At 41.8% G+C, this 16,551-nt stretch overlaps 1 protein-coding gene across 3 annotated transcripts; it reads right to left on the bottom strand.

The window, feature by feature from the left end:
- Positions 1-1,272: 1,272 nt before the first annotated feature.
- Positions 1,273-7,649, bottom strand: LOC114269295 (ferredoxin, root R-B2). Of its 3 annotated transcripts, XR_014350947.1 has the most exons (3): positions 7,419-7,649; positions 2,558-3,741; positions 1,273-2,501 (listed from the first exon to the last, which is right to left on the bottom strand). XR_014350947.1 is itself a non-coding variant. In XM_028210586.2 (2 exons), exon 2 carries the CDS (start codon positions 3,733-3,735, stop codon positions 3,274-3,276), a length of 462 nt encoding a protein of 153 aa, XP_028066387.2. In that variant the 5' UTR covers positions 3,736-3,741; positions 7,419-7,556; the 3' UTR covers positions 3,022-3,273. The 3 variants fall into 3 exon arrangements, 2 of the variants coding, with proteins under 2 accessions (XP_028066387.2, XP_028066388.2); XM_028210586.2 differs by lacking the exon at positions 1,273-2,501 and having other exon boundaries at positions 3,022-3,741; positions 7,419-7,556; XM_028210587.2 differs by lacking the exons at positions 1,273-2,501; positions 7,419-7,649 and adding an exon at positions 4,316-4,428 and having other exon boundaries at positions 3,022-3,741.
- Between the last annotated feature and the right edge of the window lie 8,902 nt (positions 7,650-16,551).

Raw genomic sequence — 16,551 nt, 5'->3', positions numbered from 1 at the left:
TGTTTTAACATCTAACTGATGCAATTCCAGATCCATCCTGGCTACGACTGTCATTAGAATCCTTATTGAGACAAATTTTGCAACAGGAGAATACTTATCTACGAAGTCTACTCTAGGTTGTTGAGTGAATACCTTGGCTACTGGTCTTGCCTTGTATTTCTCCAAACTTTTATCTACTTTGAATTTCTTTCTAAGAACCCATTTGCAACGAATGGCTTTTCTTCCATTTGGGAGATCAGTTAATTCCCAAATATCATTTTTCTTGATCGAATCAAATTCTTCATTCATTGCCTGAAGCCATTCAGTAGCGTCACTGTTACTTATTGCTTCATCGTAACTAGTAAGATCATCTACTAAGTTATTGAGTTCTTCAACTTGAAAAACATAATGGTCTTTCAAAACTGTAGATGAACGTTTTACTCTCTTACTCCCACTTATCTCAGTATTCGACAATGTCACTTTGTTTTCTTTTCCTCCTACTAATAGGTTAATCTATGAGAACTTGTGGCTCTTGTGACAAATAAAGGAGAGAAGAATCTCGAGATACCTTGAAAAGCAATTCAATTTGTTCAATTGGAGTAACAAGATCAATGGATTCAAGAAAAATAGCATCTCTACTTTCTATTAATCCAGGTTTGGGATGGTAAAAACGATAACCACTCCCATTTCCGACATAGCCAATAAACTTGCATTATCAAGTTTTACTTTCCAATTTATCCCTTAAATGTTTGGAAATAAGTACATATGCTTTGCATCCCCAAACTTTGAGATTTAGAATATTAGGTTTAATACCATTCCAGTGTTCATAAGGAGTTAGAGGTTTGACTTTTGTTTCAACTCTATTTAATATGTACGCAGCGGTTGACAAGGCTTCTCCCATAAAATGAATAAGAAGATCAACATGTGTCATCATAGACCTTGTCATTTCCATAAGAGTCTGATTTCGTCTTTCTGCAATCTCATTTTGTTGTGGAGTGTATGGCATTGTAAACAAATGTTTTTTGCCATTTTCCTTACATAAACAATCCATAGCTTCGTATTTGTCACCTCTATCATTATTCAAGTTTTAAATGAACCAACCAAGTTACTTTTGTACCTCTAATTTATATTCCTTAAAATTTCAAGTGCCTCTGATTTGTGTTTAAGAATGTAAATGTGTCCACATATTGAATAATTATAAGTGAAAGTAATAAAGTATTTAATGCCTCAATAAGTCTTAGTTCTTTAAAGGCCACAAATGTCAGAATGAATTACTTCAAGTAATTCTGATGATTTCTAATGTTTTGAAAATGACTTGCTAGTCACACCGAATTATGGTGCGATCACTTTTATTCCATCAAAACTCTCTCCACTCAACTGTGAGTAGACAAACCCTCTCCACTCAATAATGGGTATATACACAAACTCTCCAAATAGATAGAAATACAAAAACACTCTCCAGTTATTGCCCAAACTTGGGGGACACATTGAGTAGCTCTCTTCTCTTCTTCGATGCTTTTAGAACTCCCCCAAACCAAATGGGGTATTTATAGTTGAGGTTAGGTCCTGTACGAGACATCTTCATCCATTGCAGCCTTTTTTATGGTAAAAGTTTGCTGTACAAAATCCAACAGCATGTAGGCAGCTGTATCTTCACTTTGTCAAATTTCTTGACATTGTTTGTTTCACCAGCAATGCTACGTTTACTCATTTTTGTAGCAAAGTCAAAAAAGGTTCACCAAACCAAGAAAAACAAACTCCCTTTTTTTTTTTCTTCCTTTCTTTCTTTCAGGTGAGTAAATTGAGGTACCATTCAAGCTTCATAAATTCAAAACAGGTGAACCCCCATCAGATAAACAAACCAGCTCTTTCCCTTGGGGGTAGTAGCATTTTCCATGCTAAATGGTATGCCATTTCTTGGAAAACTATCACCTCCCCCCAAACACATGGGTGGGCTGGGGCTTACCGGCTTTGTGACAACACAACTTAGCCCATTTCTTGCACCTCACGTGGAGACTTTGAACCCAGACCTTTTGGGCCCAAACCTTCAAATCCAAATACTTTCCTTCTTCTCAAATAGTGAGGGCACCCCTCCTTTGCCCTCACATTTGGGCATCTGCACTCTCAAATCCGCTTATAAGTTTCTCCAAGATAACACTCCCTCCCCCTCTTGGAACTGCCTTTCGAGCAACAAATGCCCCTCAAACTTATCTCCTTTGGTGGTGTGTGCATAATTGCATACTTGTTAAATCATGCTTCCATAACACACACTCCTCTTTATGCCATTATTGTGGCCATGCTATAGAAAACCCCCTTCAAAGCCTTGGAGTGTTGCATCTGGGCTCGCACCATTATGGACCCATGTCCCACCACCATTGGTTCTTCAACATTTTTACCAGTTACCGCAAGATGCCTGCATACACCTTAATCTCACAACTCTAGCTTATTCAATCTCTGTGCAACATTCCTCAATACCAAATTAAACTGAGAATTCGATTTGCAACAGAATACTACTTTCTGGCCTATCCTACAGAAACCTTGAGACAGACCCACACTGTTTGGATTGGTCCCCCCTTACCCTCCATCCATTGAACTCAATACAGATGGTTGTGCTCTCAGTCAACCAGGCAGAGCTAGTATTGCAGGGGTCTTTCAAAATCATCTTGGGCATTGGATTCTCAGTTTGTTCAATGCATTGCCAGTGGTACTGATATGGTAACAGAGCCATGCACGGGAATATTAATAGTTTGGGAGTATAGTTACCATGTTCTTGATTTGGAAATTAACTCTCATGCTGCATTTCTATTGTTATCTTCCACTAACTCCACTCCACCTTGAATCCAACCTCTTGTATCTGATTGTAGGTCACTTTGTGGGCATAACTGGCAAATCAACCTCTCTCGTGTATACTGCGAGGCAAATTCACCAAATCTACTCTTTCTGTAGGACAATGTCGTATTATGTAATATCTATCCCACAGCTCCTTGCTTTATAGAACCTTTTCTTCATAATGACAACAATGGGATGGCTAAAATTTGCCTCTTTAATCAAACAAAAACAAAAAAGGATATATATATGTTCTTTAATCAAGCACGGATACATATGATACAAAAATAAGAAAAGAAGCTAGAAAGTGAAGAAGACTAGCATTTTGGGGTTGAAAAATGATTGATTTACTTCAAAAGAGTACCAACGGTTCAAGACATCGCAATCCAAGAAAATCTAGATAACAAGTTTGAAGCCCTATCCAATGCCTTTTCTTGCACCAAATCAGAGGGCTGATATGAAGAAAACTCAGTAAAGATCAGCTTCCTTGTGAGTGTGAATGACACAATCTTGAGTTGGGTATGAAATGCAAGTCAGCAAGTAACCCTGATTCATTTGGTTCTCATCAAGGAAAGATCCGTCAGACTGGTCAACAGTACCCGACGCCAACTGACCAGCGCAAGTCGAGCAAGCACCGGCCCTGCAAGAATAGGGCAGCTCAATCCCTGCATTTTCAGCTGAGTCTAAGATGTAAGCATCATCGGGGGCTTCAAACTCATGCTCTTCACCCTCTGGACCAACCAGCTTGACCTTGTATACTGCCATAGCAGATGCTCTAAAGCCTGAGGAAGATTTCAAGCCAAAGGCATTAGAGACACTCTTTACAGACACTAGAGACGTTTTTGTGCTCTTGATGAAGGCATTGGTGGCACTTCGGGTCTGGGGTGCACTCCTGAACATGCAGTGAGAGGGGAGTATCGCGGTTGACATATTTTCCTGGACACAAGTAAATATGTATCAAAATTTTTGTACACAAACCACATTGATCAAAATGGCAAAAAGAATTAAACATCCCCAAAATGATAAGAAAAATCAATGTCATGATAAGAAAAATCAATGTCATGATTTTCATGAGAGTAGGCAAGAAAGTGGCCTTCTACCGCCATTACTATGTTGCCTTGTCAGAATTTGCAAGAAAACAGAACTTGACCATCCATCTTTAAAATTCGAAGGCATTAAATGTTGGAGCACTATGAGAAGAGGCCAGCGAGTTGCTCTTAGCTCTTCACTCGAGGCTCCATGTTTGTACCAACCAATGCAAAGTCTTAAAATTTTTAACCAACACCAAAAACGTTGTGAATTTGCAGTGCAGACTGCTGTGTTTATATTGGGATGGAGGTCCCTATAGGCCATATCAAATTCAGCTAATGGGTAGATAAACCTAAAAAAAACCTGCTAGACATTTAAAGCAAATGGCAAATCCAGTCCTGATATTTCAAACATTTCTGCAAATATTTATTTTACAATTGACTATATTTACTAGGGAATAATGAGATTAAAAATCACAAACCAGGTTTCAAAATTGGGTGCTGCGAACCACTATATTGGCTGGCAATCCAAGCTCAAAATCACAATTCCTTGTAATAAACTTCAAGCTTTTAGAAGATCTCATAATATAATGGGAAAACTCCAAATAATATAGTATTATCTTCTTCACATATCTAGCAAGAAAGCTATGACACAATTATCATTTTCATACTCAAAGAAACTCAGTCTCTTCAAATATTTCTATTCTATTTTGATTCTATACACAAATGCATTACATAAATCCTTCCCGCTCATCTTGAACTTCTGAACTGATGAGGGGCTCTAATTCCTGTGATAGAACAAGTGGTAGGCCTAGATTGAAAAATGTGGAGGCTTAAGTTGGGTGGAAGAAGACGAAAAACGGAAAAACACAAAACTAACTATAAGTAAAGAATAAGCAAGTCAGACTGTGCTTCCTCACACCTTAAGTAAAAGATAAAGCCAATAAGTTGTTGAAATATAGACCATTACAATGTTCCCTTGTTAGGAGATCTTACAAGAAAATAGAACTTAACCATCCTTTTTTGCAACACCAGGGCAATAGCTGTTGGAGCACTGTGAGAAGAGGCAAGCGTGTGGCTCTCTGCTCTTCAATCTAGGCTCCATGTGTTTTTTTCCCAAAAGTTAGGATACAAAAACCTTAAAACTCCAAAAGACTTCAATTCTATTCTTCAAGTAATCCAAATACTCACCTCAAAGGGCCCAGCATACTCAAATCACCACACTTTTCAAACATGTCACTTGATTCCTTCAAAATATTCCTTTTGCAAATAAAAATATGCGGATAAAGCTGAATTGATTGTTTGGTGTATCGAATTGAATTATGTGATACACATCGTGAATCATATGATTCTGATGCTTCTTGCTTTCGTTGATTGACCCCCTAAATACGAATCGATTGATTTGTGTATTGAACTAAATCGTGCAATATGTATCATGAGTTGTACAATTCTGATAACAGAAGAGACTACCCAAAAATGAATTCACATAGAATGAACCACTAACTACTTTCATCAATCAATTTGTTTTCTTTCATACTTTTTTCCCCCATTTTTTAATCTGGCAAGGTCAACTATCACCTAATTACCATTCACACGAAAAAAAATTAAATCTCACCAATGCAAATAGCACCTACTTTTCATCCAAATATTTCAATAGTAAGCTTGTGAATTCGAGAGCTATTTCACATCCTATCTTATTTTCTCTTGAAGTATGTTTCTTACTAACTTGAAGCAAAAGTTGAAGTTGAATGTTAGTGGATACCGCCATTAATATGTTGCCTCATCATAATTTACAAGGAAATGGAACTTAACCATCCATTTCTGTAACAACAAGGCAATAGTTGTCGGAACACTGTGAGAAGAAGCAAAGCGAGTGGTTCTCTGCTCTTCAATCTAGGTTCCATGTTATTCAACTGATAGCAACAATCTCACACACTATTTTATATCATGCATAAAAAGTCGTGCACATTTAAATGTCTGAGCAAGTTGAAGGCCCCTTAGCTCATTCTTAAAGGAGAAACAAGTCTTTTAATGCTTTGCAGAACTATCAAAAAAACATAATACAATGCTTATCATCCTGAGATTTCAAACCTTCCATAATAATAATAGACTACTTTAAACTTCTGAACTAGATATATTGGAAATTGTTGAGATTATCCATTAAGAAACTCAATTTCAAGCTCAACTGCTGCAACCTTCCTTTATTAGGTGACCGTCCCAATCCCATTTCAAAACCACATTCATCTTCTTGTTCTTTCTTTTCCTAATGAGTTCAAAACCACTATTCCAAACTACAAACTAGAAGTCCCTAGAATATTTTATAATCTAGGTAGAAATGTGAGTATCCTAAATGTTTCAACACCACAAGGAAGTTCAAACAAAATGAATAAATCACTATTTCAAATCAATTTTTGACAGAATATTGTAAAAATGTTGTGGTAGACAAAGTTTATCAAAATTCATGATCTTTTAAAAAATGGGGTTTTTATTATTCTTTTGACAAACCATTTTTGAAAACCATTTTCGAAAAAGATTTCGGAAAACAACTCATTTTAAGGATGCATTGTTGAGTTGCTTCCTGAATTTTTGAAAACTGATTTTCAGATAAAAATGAAAGCGATGTGAAAACATGGGTTTTCATTTTTTATGAATAATGATAAAACATGGGTATTTTCAACATTTTCATTATTTTTGTTCCTGAAAACACACAATAAAAACAGAAAGTGAAAGCTATGCCAAACAGACCCTAATTTCTTTCAAGTGTTGCACTTCAGGTCTCCCGTGTAAAATTCTTGTTCAGGTCATGACAGATTTATGTGGCTGTAATCCACTTCACAGTAAAGTTCTTACTACTTTTTCTTATACAAAAATAGGAAGACCAAAATTTTTTTCAAGTGGCCACGGGGTACATAACTGACCCAAAAAATTAAATTAGGCTCTAAGACCATCTCCAATCCTTCATCTTTTTTCTTCTTTTTCTTTTTTCCATCAAATTTTAGGTACAAAATTGGTTAAGAACTTTTGATATGGGATGCTCCAATAACTTTTCATCAAATATAACTAAAAACTTGATTTGGCGAAAATTTCAAATGCTCCAATCCTCACTTAAAATTTTCATCAAATCTTTTTTAAAATTTCAAGCTTATCCCCAAAAGCTTCTTTCATCAAATTTTGTTTTTTTTTTTTTTATAATAATAATAAATAAATAAATCCTTGTTTTTTTCTTGATTTGATGAAAATTTTGGTGAAATTTTGATTTAATACAATTTTGATGACATGATTTGAGGTCATTGTCACCAAAAAATTCATCAAATTTAAATTTGATAAAAGAGTTTTAGAATTAATGGAGATGCTTAAGACATGAAATAAACATACATAGCTGCTCCATTTTTCCACCATGATAAGTACCCCCATACATAGTTGTATGAGAACTTAGTCAGGCAAAATGATATGTAAAACAAAATCAACAAACCAAAAATTTTCTCAGAATCACATGTTCATACTGATATCAAACTCCTAGAACCAAATAAAGACAAAAAGAAAACATAGATAGAGAGATTCAAGAGTAGAAAGCGAAGATCTTACAGAGAGTGTTCGGAGATTGGAGAAGGATGAGAGCAGACGAGAAGGGTTAGTGTGATATTTTCAATACACAGCGGAGATTTCAAAGGAGTGAAGGCGTAAGCAGGCTCCATGTTCTTATTTATAAAGAGAGAGGGACGGCGCATTTAATTTAATGCGGAAAAAGTAAAGAAGAAAGAAGATGCCCTAATTCCAAAGAGTAATGTAGGATCCTAACAGCATCTCTAAGGGATAATTAAACAAGATTTGTTAGATATTTTTGTTAATATAAATTTAATTTTGAGTTCTAATAGATTGGCTATTGAGCTAGTTACTTTATTATCTTATTTTTTTGGTAGTTACAATTAAAGAATTTCAGAGACTTTTTAAATAATTATGTATGTATATATTTTAAATTTTTGTATATTTATGTCTTAGATTTAGGATTTTATATTATATATATATATGTGTGTGTGTGTGTGTGAGACAATTTTATATGTTTTTTCAATTTTATTTGATAAATTACGGAACAACTTATTTTGTATTTTATATTTTTTTCTCCTCATTCTACAGGTTTTGTATGTTTGCATGAGCAAATTTATTATTATTGTAAATTTATATTAGTAAAATATCAACAATTAGTATTTTTTATTTTAAAAATTAATTAAGTTAGTTTAAATGATTAGCTAAAATAAAGAGCGTGGTTGGAGAACACAATAGCTAAAGTAATTAAGTAAAATAAAGAGTTTACTTTTTTGTAATTTAGCTAGTAAAAAGTAAAAAGTATGGTTGGAGTTGCTCTAATGCTCGTTTTGAGAACGGATTTAAAAAGAGAAACTAATATATATATATATATATATGTATATGATACATTTTTTAATTTTAAAACTTTAATTAAATTCTAATAATGTGGTAGGGAATAAAAAAATAAAATTAAGGCTAAAATATCATAGTAAGATTCACTCAGCTCATTAAAATTCTTTTATTAAAAATTCTAATTGACACGGGTAAGCCCATAAAGGATATAGCCCACCGTTTAAGGCCAAATACATAGCTCACATATTAAGGCCCAACGTTGCTGGAGCTCAACATGGCATTAAGAACCAATAACATCCACACACATGCAGGAGAAGGACAAGCCACATAAGTAGACAAAGATTCTGCAAAGTTATTGCACTGCACATCAGCCATTAACGAAGGGTCTATTATTGAGATAAGCCCTCCCCGTCGAGACAGAACAGCCTCACCATGAATAAGGCAAGCTAGAGCATAGACTTTCGGCAATGGCCACAAATCGAAAGGGACAACGAAATAATTACCAAATGATATAAGCAGACGTCGAAGACAAGAAGAAGGTTAAGCTTTCTATCTCTAATCTATCTCTACATTCTACCTCTTTTTCTAACTTGCTCGTCGGAGGATTCGCTGGGAGGACTCCCCGTTCCCTGTTGAACTCTTGTGCAGGTCTTCTGGTGGGTTTGGTCATTCGGACACAGGTTCGAGGAGCGTGGATCAGTCCGACCCATTCCATATGGAACGAACTGCATCATCAGTTGGCGCCGTATGTGGGAAGCCTCTCTATTACGCGCGCCAGTTGTGCTCATTGCCGCCGGAGGCCCCTTCCCAATAACCTCTTCCTGCCACCCACCAAGGTGGATGGTCACGACTAGATCCATGGCTTCTCACCACAATGTTGCCGACCACCAAGCCGACCCTTCCAATCTAAACAACCCCCCACAGTATATCACCGAGCTCACCAACAGCATCAACCGCCTGGCCAAGCAAAACCAAGCCCTGATTAATGCTCTACTCCAAAGAAACCTTCCTATGCCTCCACCACCACCTCCAGATATTCCACCCAACCAAGAACGAACCCCGAGCCATACTATCCAGCAGCCCCATCCACATGGAAGGCTTGCGACCCCCTCCCCCAGATGTGAACCCTCCACCTCGGGCCCTACATCCATCGATTCCGGCACCAACCCTCAAAGGAGAGGCCAGTAGCGTCCAACCTCCACTGCCTTCCGGTGGTGACAACATAACTCTCTGGAATGCAGAACTCCGAGCCATGAAGCTCCAGCTCCAAGGAGTCATGCAGAACATACCGAATAAACCATCCACCACAGCTAACTCACCATTCGTTGCCTCCATCCGGGACAAACCTCTACCGCCTAAGTTCAAAATGCCTACCATCGACTCTTTTGACGGTACAATGGACCCAGTTGATCACTTGGAGACCTACAGAACCCTCATGATCCTCCATGCATTTCCTGATGAAATCATGTGTCGGGCTTTTCCCGTAACACTCAAGGGGTCGGCTTGACTCTGGTTTAGTCAACTGTCAGCAGACTCTGTTTCCACTTTCCAGCACCTCAGTGACTCATTCCTCAACCATTTCATTGGAGCCCAGCGCCAGCGGCGTCCGGTAACCCAACTCCTCAACATCCGTCAGACCGACGGGGAGTCGCTGCGCAGCTTTGTCACCCGCTTCAACACCGAAGCCCTATAGGTAGCAGAAAACGATGACAAGGTCATCCTCACGGCGTTCATGGCTGGCCTACGATCATCTGATTTCCTTTTCTCTCTCTCCAAAAACCCCCTGACCTCCGTGGCAACCCTACTCTCCAAAGCCCAAAAATACATGAACGCCGAAGATTCCCTAGCCGCCCGCCAAGAGCCTACAGCCAAAAACCCGACCCCCAGAGAGAAGAGAAAGGACTTAGAAACCATAAACACCCAGTACAATAACCAAACACCTCAGTATACCGACCAACCGCCCCAAGCCGACCAGTCGGCACCAACCCGACCGCTTAGCCAGTTCAAACGATACACACCCCTCAACTCCCCCATGGAACAAGTCTTGAACCAGATTCAACGAGATTACTCCATAAAATGGCCCCAACCATCACGATCTCCTTCTAACCGGCAAAACCAATCCAAATACTGCCGCTTTCATCAGGACCATGGCCACAACACGGAGGAGTGTGTTAACCTCAAAGACCAGGTCGAGGGCTTGATACGCCAGGGACGTCTCAGTCGATTCACGAAAGCCCGCCCTCAACAGAGGCAAAGGACTGAACCTATTAGAAACAATCATCACTGCACCCCTCCCCGGTAACCCGCACAACCTAATCAAGGTCATGATCACCCTCCACAGCAACCCCGGGCACAAGGGAACCCCGCCCCCCCTATTGGAGAGATCAGAGTTATTGCAGGCGGGCTTGCTTGTGGAGGACCATCCTGCTCAGCTCAGCGGACAGAACTCAGAAAAATAAGGTAGGGCTCCGACAAAGAAGTTGCCACATTGGACCGACCCTCCAAATAGCCCAAGCAGTGGACGGAGCCTATCACCTTTACGGACGCCGACTGTACAGGCATCCGCTACCCCCATGACGACCTTCTCGTCATTTCTGCCCTCCTCTCCAATTACAAAGTCAGACGGGTTCTCGTCGACAACGACAGTTCTTCAGACATCATCTTCCTAAATGCCTTCCAACAGCTCAAGATCGGGGAAGAAAGTCTGTCCCCTCTCCAAACCCCATTGGTCGGTTTTAAATGAGATCGGGTGACCTCCATCAGCTCCATCGACCTTCCCATCACAATTGGAGAATACCCACGACAGACCACCAAGTTGATCACCTTCCTAGTCGTCAATTGTCCCTCTGCTTACAACATCATCCTCGGCCGCACCGCTCTAAATGCTTTCCAAGCTATCATATCCACTTTCCATCTTGCCATCAAATTCCCCACCAACCTTAGGGTCGGCACAGTGAGGGGCGAGCAGACCATGGCCAGGGAATGTTACGTCGCTTCACTTAAAGAGGTCAAGCTAAAGAAGGCTATGATCACTGAAGGGCTCGACGTCAGGGACGAGGATGAGCTGGTCAGAGGGGAACTAGTGGAAGAGCTTGTTGAGGTCCTCATCGATCCCACCAACCTGACAAAAACTGCCAAGATCGGCAACCAACTATCCTCTCAGGCCAAGGCCGACCTTACCGCCCTATGGATTGAGCACAACGATGTATTTGCCTGGACCCACTCCGACATACCGGGTATCGACCCCTCCTTCCTCACCCATCGTCTGAGCATTGAGCCCCATTTTCGACCCTTCCGCCAGAAGCAGCGCATCTTTCACCCGGAGTGCAACATTCTCATCGCTTCAGAAGTAGATAAGCTCCTTGAGGCACAGTTTATCAAAAATGTGGACTACCCTAGGTGGCTGTCAAATGTGGTCTTGGTCCGTAAAAACAACGGTAAATGGCGACTCTGTGTCGACTACACAGACCTTAACTGAGCTTGCCCCAAAGACAGTTATCCCCTTCCTCGCATAGATCTGCTTGTTGACGCCACGGCCGACCATCAAATGCTTAGCTTCATGGATGCCTTCTCTAGGTACAACCAAATTCTGATGCGCTCGTCTGACCGGGAGCACACCTCCTTCATCATCGACTGGGGAACCTACCATTATTGTGTCATGCCGTTTGGGTTGAAAAATGCCGAGCCACTTACCAACGATTGGTCAACGCCGTCTTTCATCACCAGATAGGCCGGAACATAGAAGTATACGTCGACGACATGCTAGTCAAGAGCAAGCTCTCCACTGATCATCTGGTCGATCTGCGAGAGACCTTCGGCACCCTACGAAAGTACCAAATGAAGCTCAATCCGGAGAAATGCGCCTTCGGCGTAGGATCTGGGAAGTTCTTGGGCTTCATGGTCAGTCAGCGGAGCATCGAAGCTAACCCCGAAAAAATCAAGGCCTTAATGCAAATACAGTCACCCAGAACGGTTAAGGAGGTTTAGAGACTTACTGGTAGAGTCGCCGCCCTCAACCGATTCATTTCCCGTGCAACGGACAAGTGTCTCATTTTCTTCAAAGTTCTTCGGCAAAATTTTGAGTGGACGACCGAGTCTGAAGAGGCTTTCCAACAATTGAAGCAGTGCATGGCCAACCCTCCCTTACTCTCTCAAGCGCTCATAGGTGAACCCATTTTTCTCTATTTAGCCGTTTCCAGCACCGCAGTCAATGTGGCCCTCATCCGAGAGGACGATTCAATACAGCGTCCGGTTTATTACATCAGCCAGGCTCTCAGAGGCACAGAATAGAACTACCCACTACTAGGAAAAATGTCCTTGGCCTTGGTAACCACCTCAAGACGACTCCGTCCTTACTTCCAAGCCCATTCCATAGTGGTCCTCACTGACCAACCCTTGATGAAGATAATGCAACAACCAGAGCTGTGCGGCAGAGTCATGCAATGGTCGGTCGAGCTCAGCCAGTTTGACATCTCCTACAGACCTTGAACGGCGATCAAAGGGCAGGTTATCGCCGATTTTATCCTGGAATTCACTAATCCCACTCTGACCACAGCCCCACCACCTCCGCGACCCCAGACAGAGGCAGAAGACCTCCACTCTTGGACCCTCAACGTCGATAGATCATCCCGCAAAAAAGGCAATGGGGCTGGTCTTATCCTCACCGCCCCCGAGGGTGGTTATTTCAAGTGTGTTCTCCGTTTCTTGTTCGACGCAAGTAATAATGAGGCCGAATATGAGGCATTGATAGCAAGTCTCCGCCTAGCCAGAGACATTGGTGTTAGCCATATCCGAGTGTTCAGCGATTCCCAGCTCATTGTCAGACAAATTACGAGGGAATTCGATGCCAAGGAAGACACAATGCAGGCTTACAGGGATATTACCCTCCCCCTTGCTCGCCTCTTCAATACTTTCCACATCAAGCACATCCCTCGGGCGGAAAACTCCAAGGCAGATGAGATGGCTCAATTAGCTTCTGCAGACCAGTCAGACCTCAGCCACGGTGTTCGCCTCGAGTATCTAGCCCACCTTGCCATTTCCCTAAACCAGCAGCAAGTCCACTTCCTCCAAAATGAACCTATTCCATGGGCGGCCGAAATCTTTCTATTTCTGATAACAGGGGAATTGCCAAACAACAAACAGCAGGCCGCCAAAGTCAGGGCTTGGTCGTCCAACTACATTCTCGTCAGTGGCCTCCTGTACAAACATGGCTTTTCACGCCCATACCTGTGATGCCTCAATCCAGCTCAAGCGACCTACGTGATGAGGAAAGTCCATAAGGGTATATGTGGTAATCATTCGAGTGCCAGGTCACTAGCCCAGAAAATACTTCGTACTGGTTATTTCTGGCCAACTCTCAATTAAGATGCGATTGACTTCGTGCTTAAATGTGATAAGTGCCAACGTTTTGCCAACATCCCCCATGCTCCCCTTACACTTTGCAGTCCTTACCCATTCGCCAAATGGGGGATCGACCTAGTTGGCCCATTGCCCACTGGCCGAGGCCAAACCAAGTTCGCAATCATCGCCATTGATTACTTCACTAAATAGGTGGAGGCAGAACCCCTTGCCACAATTACCGAGCGGAACACAACCAGATTCATCTGGCAGTCGATCGTGTGCCGATTTGGCATTCATCAAGCCATCGTCTCCGACAACGGTAAACAATTCGACAATACCAAGTTCAAGAAATTCTGTGCAAAACTTCAAATCCAGCCATGTTTCTCTTCCCCAGGTCACCCCCAAGCCAATGGCCAAGTTGAGGTTACCAACCGTTCTCTTCTAAAGATCGTCAAAACTAAGCTGGAAGCTGCTAAGGGACTCTAGACTGAGGAATTACCAAATGTACTCTGGGCCTACCGTACTACCGCTCGAACCCCCACTGGGGAGACCTCCTTTCACTTAACATACAGCGCTAAGGCGGTCATCCCAGTGGAAATCGGTCTGCCTACCCCAAGGGTTCTACACCCGAATCCAGAACTAACTAAAGAGCTGCGTGGGCAAACCTAGACCTAATTGAAGAGCTCCGAGAGACCACTGCTGTCAGACGGGCCTCATGCCAATAGAAAATGAGAACACTTTACAACCACAAAGTCCGACCGAGGGAGTTCGCTGTGGGGGACCTTGTTTCGCGTGAAACAACTCTTGCCACTAAAAATTCGGCTGAGGGCAAGTTGGCCGCCAAGTGGGAGAGACCTTACGTTGTTAAGGCCAAACCTCGTCCGGGTACTTATCGACTTCAGGACATGGAAGGCTGAGACCTCCCTCATCCATGGAACGCCGAGCACTTGAAACGTTATTTTTAATAAAAGCTATACTTTTTGTATTGATCAATTGCTATATGGTCTTTTTGACAATCTACACACTTGGATGTTTTTGTCCTTTTCTCGCATGATGTAAATTTGTGATCAATGGGCTACGCTTCAAATGACAACACTCTTATATCTCAGTTGTCTGCGTGGTATTTCAATAACACCCTATTTGCAGCCTCAGCCAAACTGGGTTACTTAAAGCCTCAGCCAGACTGAGCACGAAGGGCTCAGCCAGACTGAGTTACTTAAAACCTCAGCCAGACTGGGTTACTTAAAGCCTCAGCCAGACTGAGCACGAAGGGCTCAGCCAGACTGCGTTTCTTAAAGCCTCAGCCAAACTGAGCACAAAGGGCTCAACCAGACTGGGCTACTTAAAGTCTCAACCAGACTGAGCACGAAGGGCTCAGCCAGACTGGGTTACTAAAGCCTCAACCAGATTGCATTTCTTAAAGCCTCAGCCAGACTGAGCACAAAGGGCTCAACCAGACTGGGCTACTTAAAGCCTCAGCTAGACTGAGCACGAAGGGCTCAGCCAGACTGGATTATTTAAAGCCTCAGCCAAACTGAGCACGAAAGGCTCAGCCAAACTGGATTACTTAAAGCCTCAGCCAGACTGAGGACAAAGGACTCAGCCAGACTGAGTTACTTAAAGCCTCAGCCAGACTGAGCACGAAGGGCTCAGCCAAATTGGGTTACTTAAAGCCTCAGCCAGACTGAGCACGAAGGGCTCAGCCAGACTGAGTTACTTAAAGCCTTAGCCAGACTGAGCACGAAGGGCTCAGCCAGACTGAGTTAACTATGGCTCAAGCATCATTACAACTTCATGTTTGTAGCATAGTCACCATACTTGGTCAAATTCCAGGTCCAACTTTTACGCCTCTTAACGTTCTTTACATTTTTTGACTTTCATTTTCTAACCATTTAGCATTTCAAGACTGTCACATTTTGAGACCTTTTCACTCACACATTTTCTCAACACTTTGACCATATGACTTAACACTTCAAGACTCTCAATTTTAAGACCTTTACATTTCAACATTTTTATTGTTAACATTCTTTGCATCATAATTTCCTCATAAGATAGATTGGCTCTCTACTTCTCGATTTTCACTGCGATTTATACATAAGCCTTATTTGAATAACCATTCTCATTCTTTTCAAATTTACAAAACTAAAGGCCACAATGTGACAAACACAACTCAGAATTTTATTTATTCACCAACTTATACATAAGTTTACTACAGAAGTTACACGCCTAACAAAAAACAACAAACAAAACAACAACAAAAAATTTATTTACAAACAAAGTGCAAAAATTTTACATTCATCATTTCTCCTCGCTCGAAACAAGATCTTCTTCGTCAACACCTTCATCTAAAGGGGTCTGGGCCACATCGTCTTCCTCTATTCTAACAGTGTTGAAGACCAAGTCTGGCAACAGCTCTTCAGCCTTACACTTGAAAGTTTTCCAGCTGCTGTCCCAGAACTTAGCCATATCATGTTTGTAGAAGTCCAACCGCTAGAAGTTCTGGATCACTTCTTCTTCACTCTTGCTTCCAGCGGTCACTCCCAACAAGCCAGCCCCCCCAAACCCATCTCTTGCCAAGTTACTGGCGATCGCGGCATCGATAGCCATCTGGAAGTCAACAGACCCCTTGAACTGCTCTACTGCTGCGACACATAAGTCGGGGTACGCTGCCCTCTCAGAGGCTAACTTGGTCTTTTCTTCCTCCAAAACCTTCTCCAACCCCGCCTTCTCCTCCATTGACTTGGCCCGCTCGTCTGCCAATGTCCTCTCCAGCTCAGCGATCTTCAGATTCGCTTCTTCTTTTTCTTTGATCGACTAAGCAAGAAGATCTTCGTTGCAGTTCATGGCCTCATCCCACCATTCTTTGGCGACGGTGCAGGCTTTTTGGGCCTTTTCCAGCTTCTTCTGCTCGACAACCAGCTAGAACTCGAGCGACACCACCTTGCGACATTCCGTCCCTGTGACAACCCTCACTACTGTTTATTGATAACACCACTGATTT

This window comes from Camellia sinensis, chromosome 14, assembly GCF_055761805.1.
Source record: "Camellia sinensis isolate YWXY chromosome 14, ASM5576180v1, whole genome shotgun sequence".
Taxonomy (NCBI): domain Eukaryota; kingdom Viridiplantae; phylum Streptophyta; class Magnoliopsida; order Ericales; family Theaceae; genus Camellia; species Camellia sinensis.
This window is presented reverse-complemented; position numbering and strand designations above follow the sequence as displayed.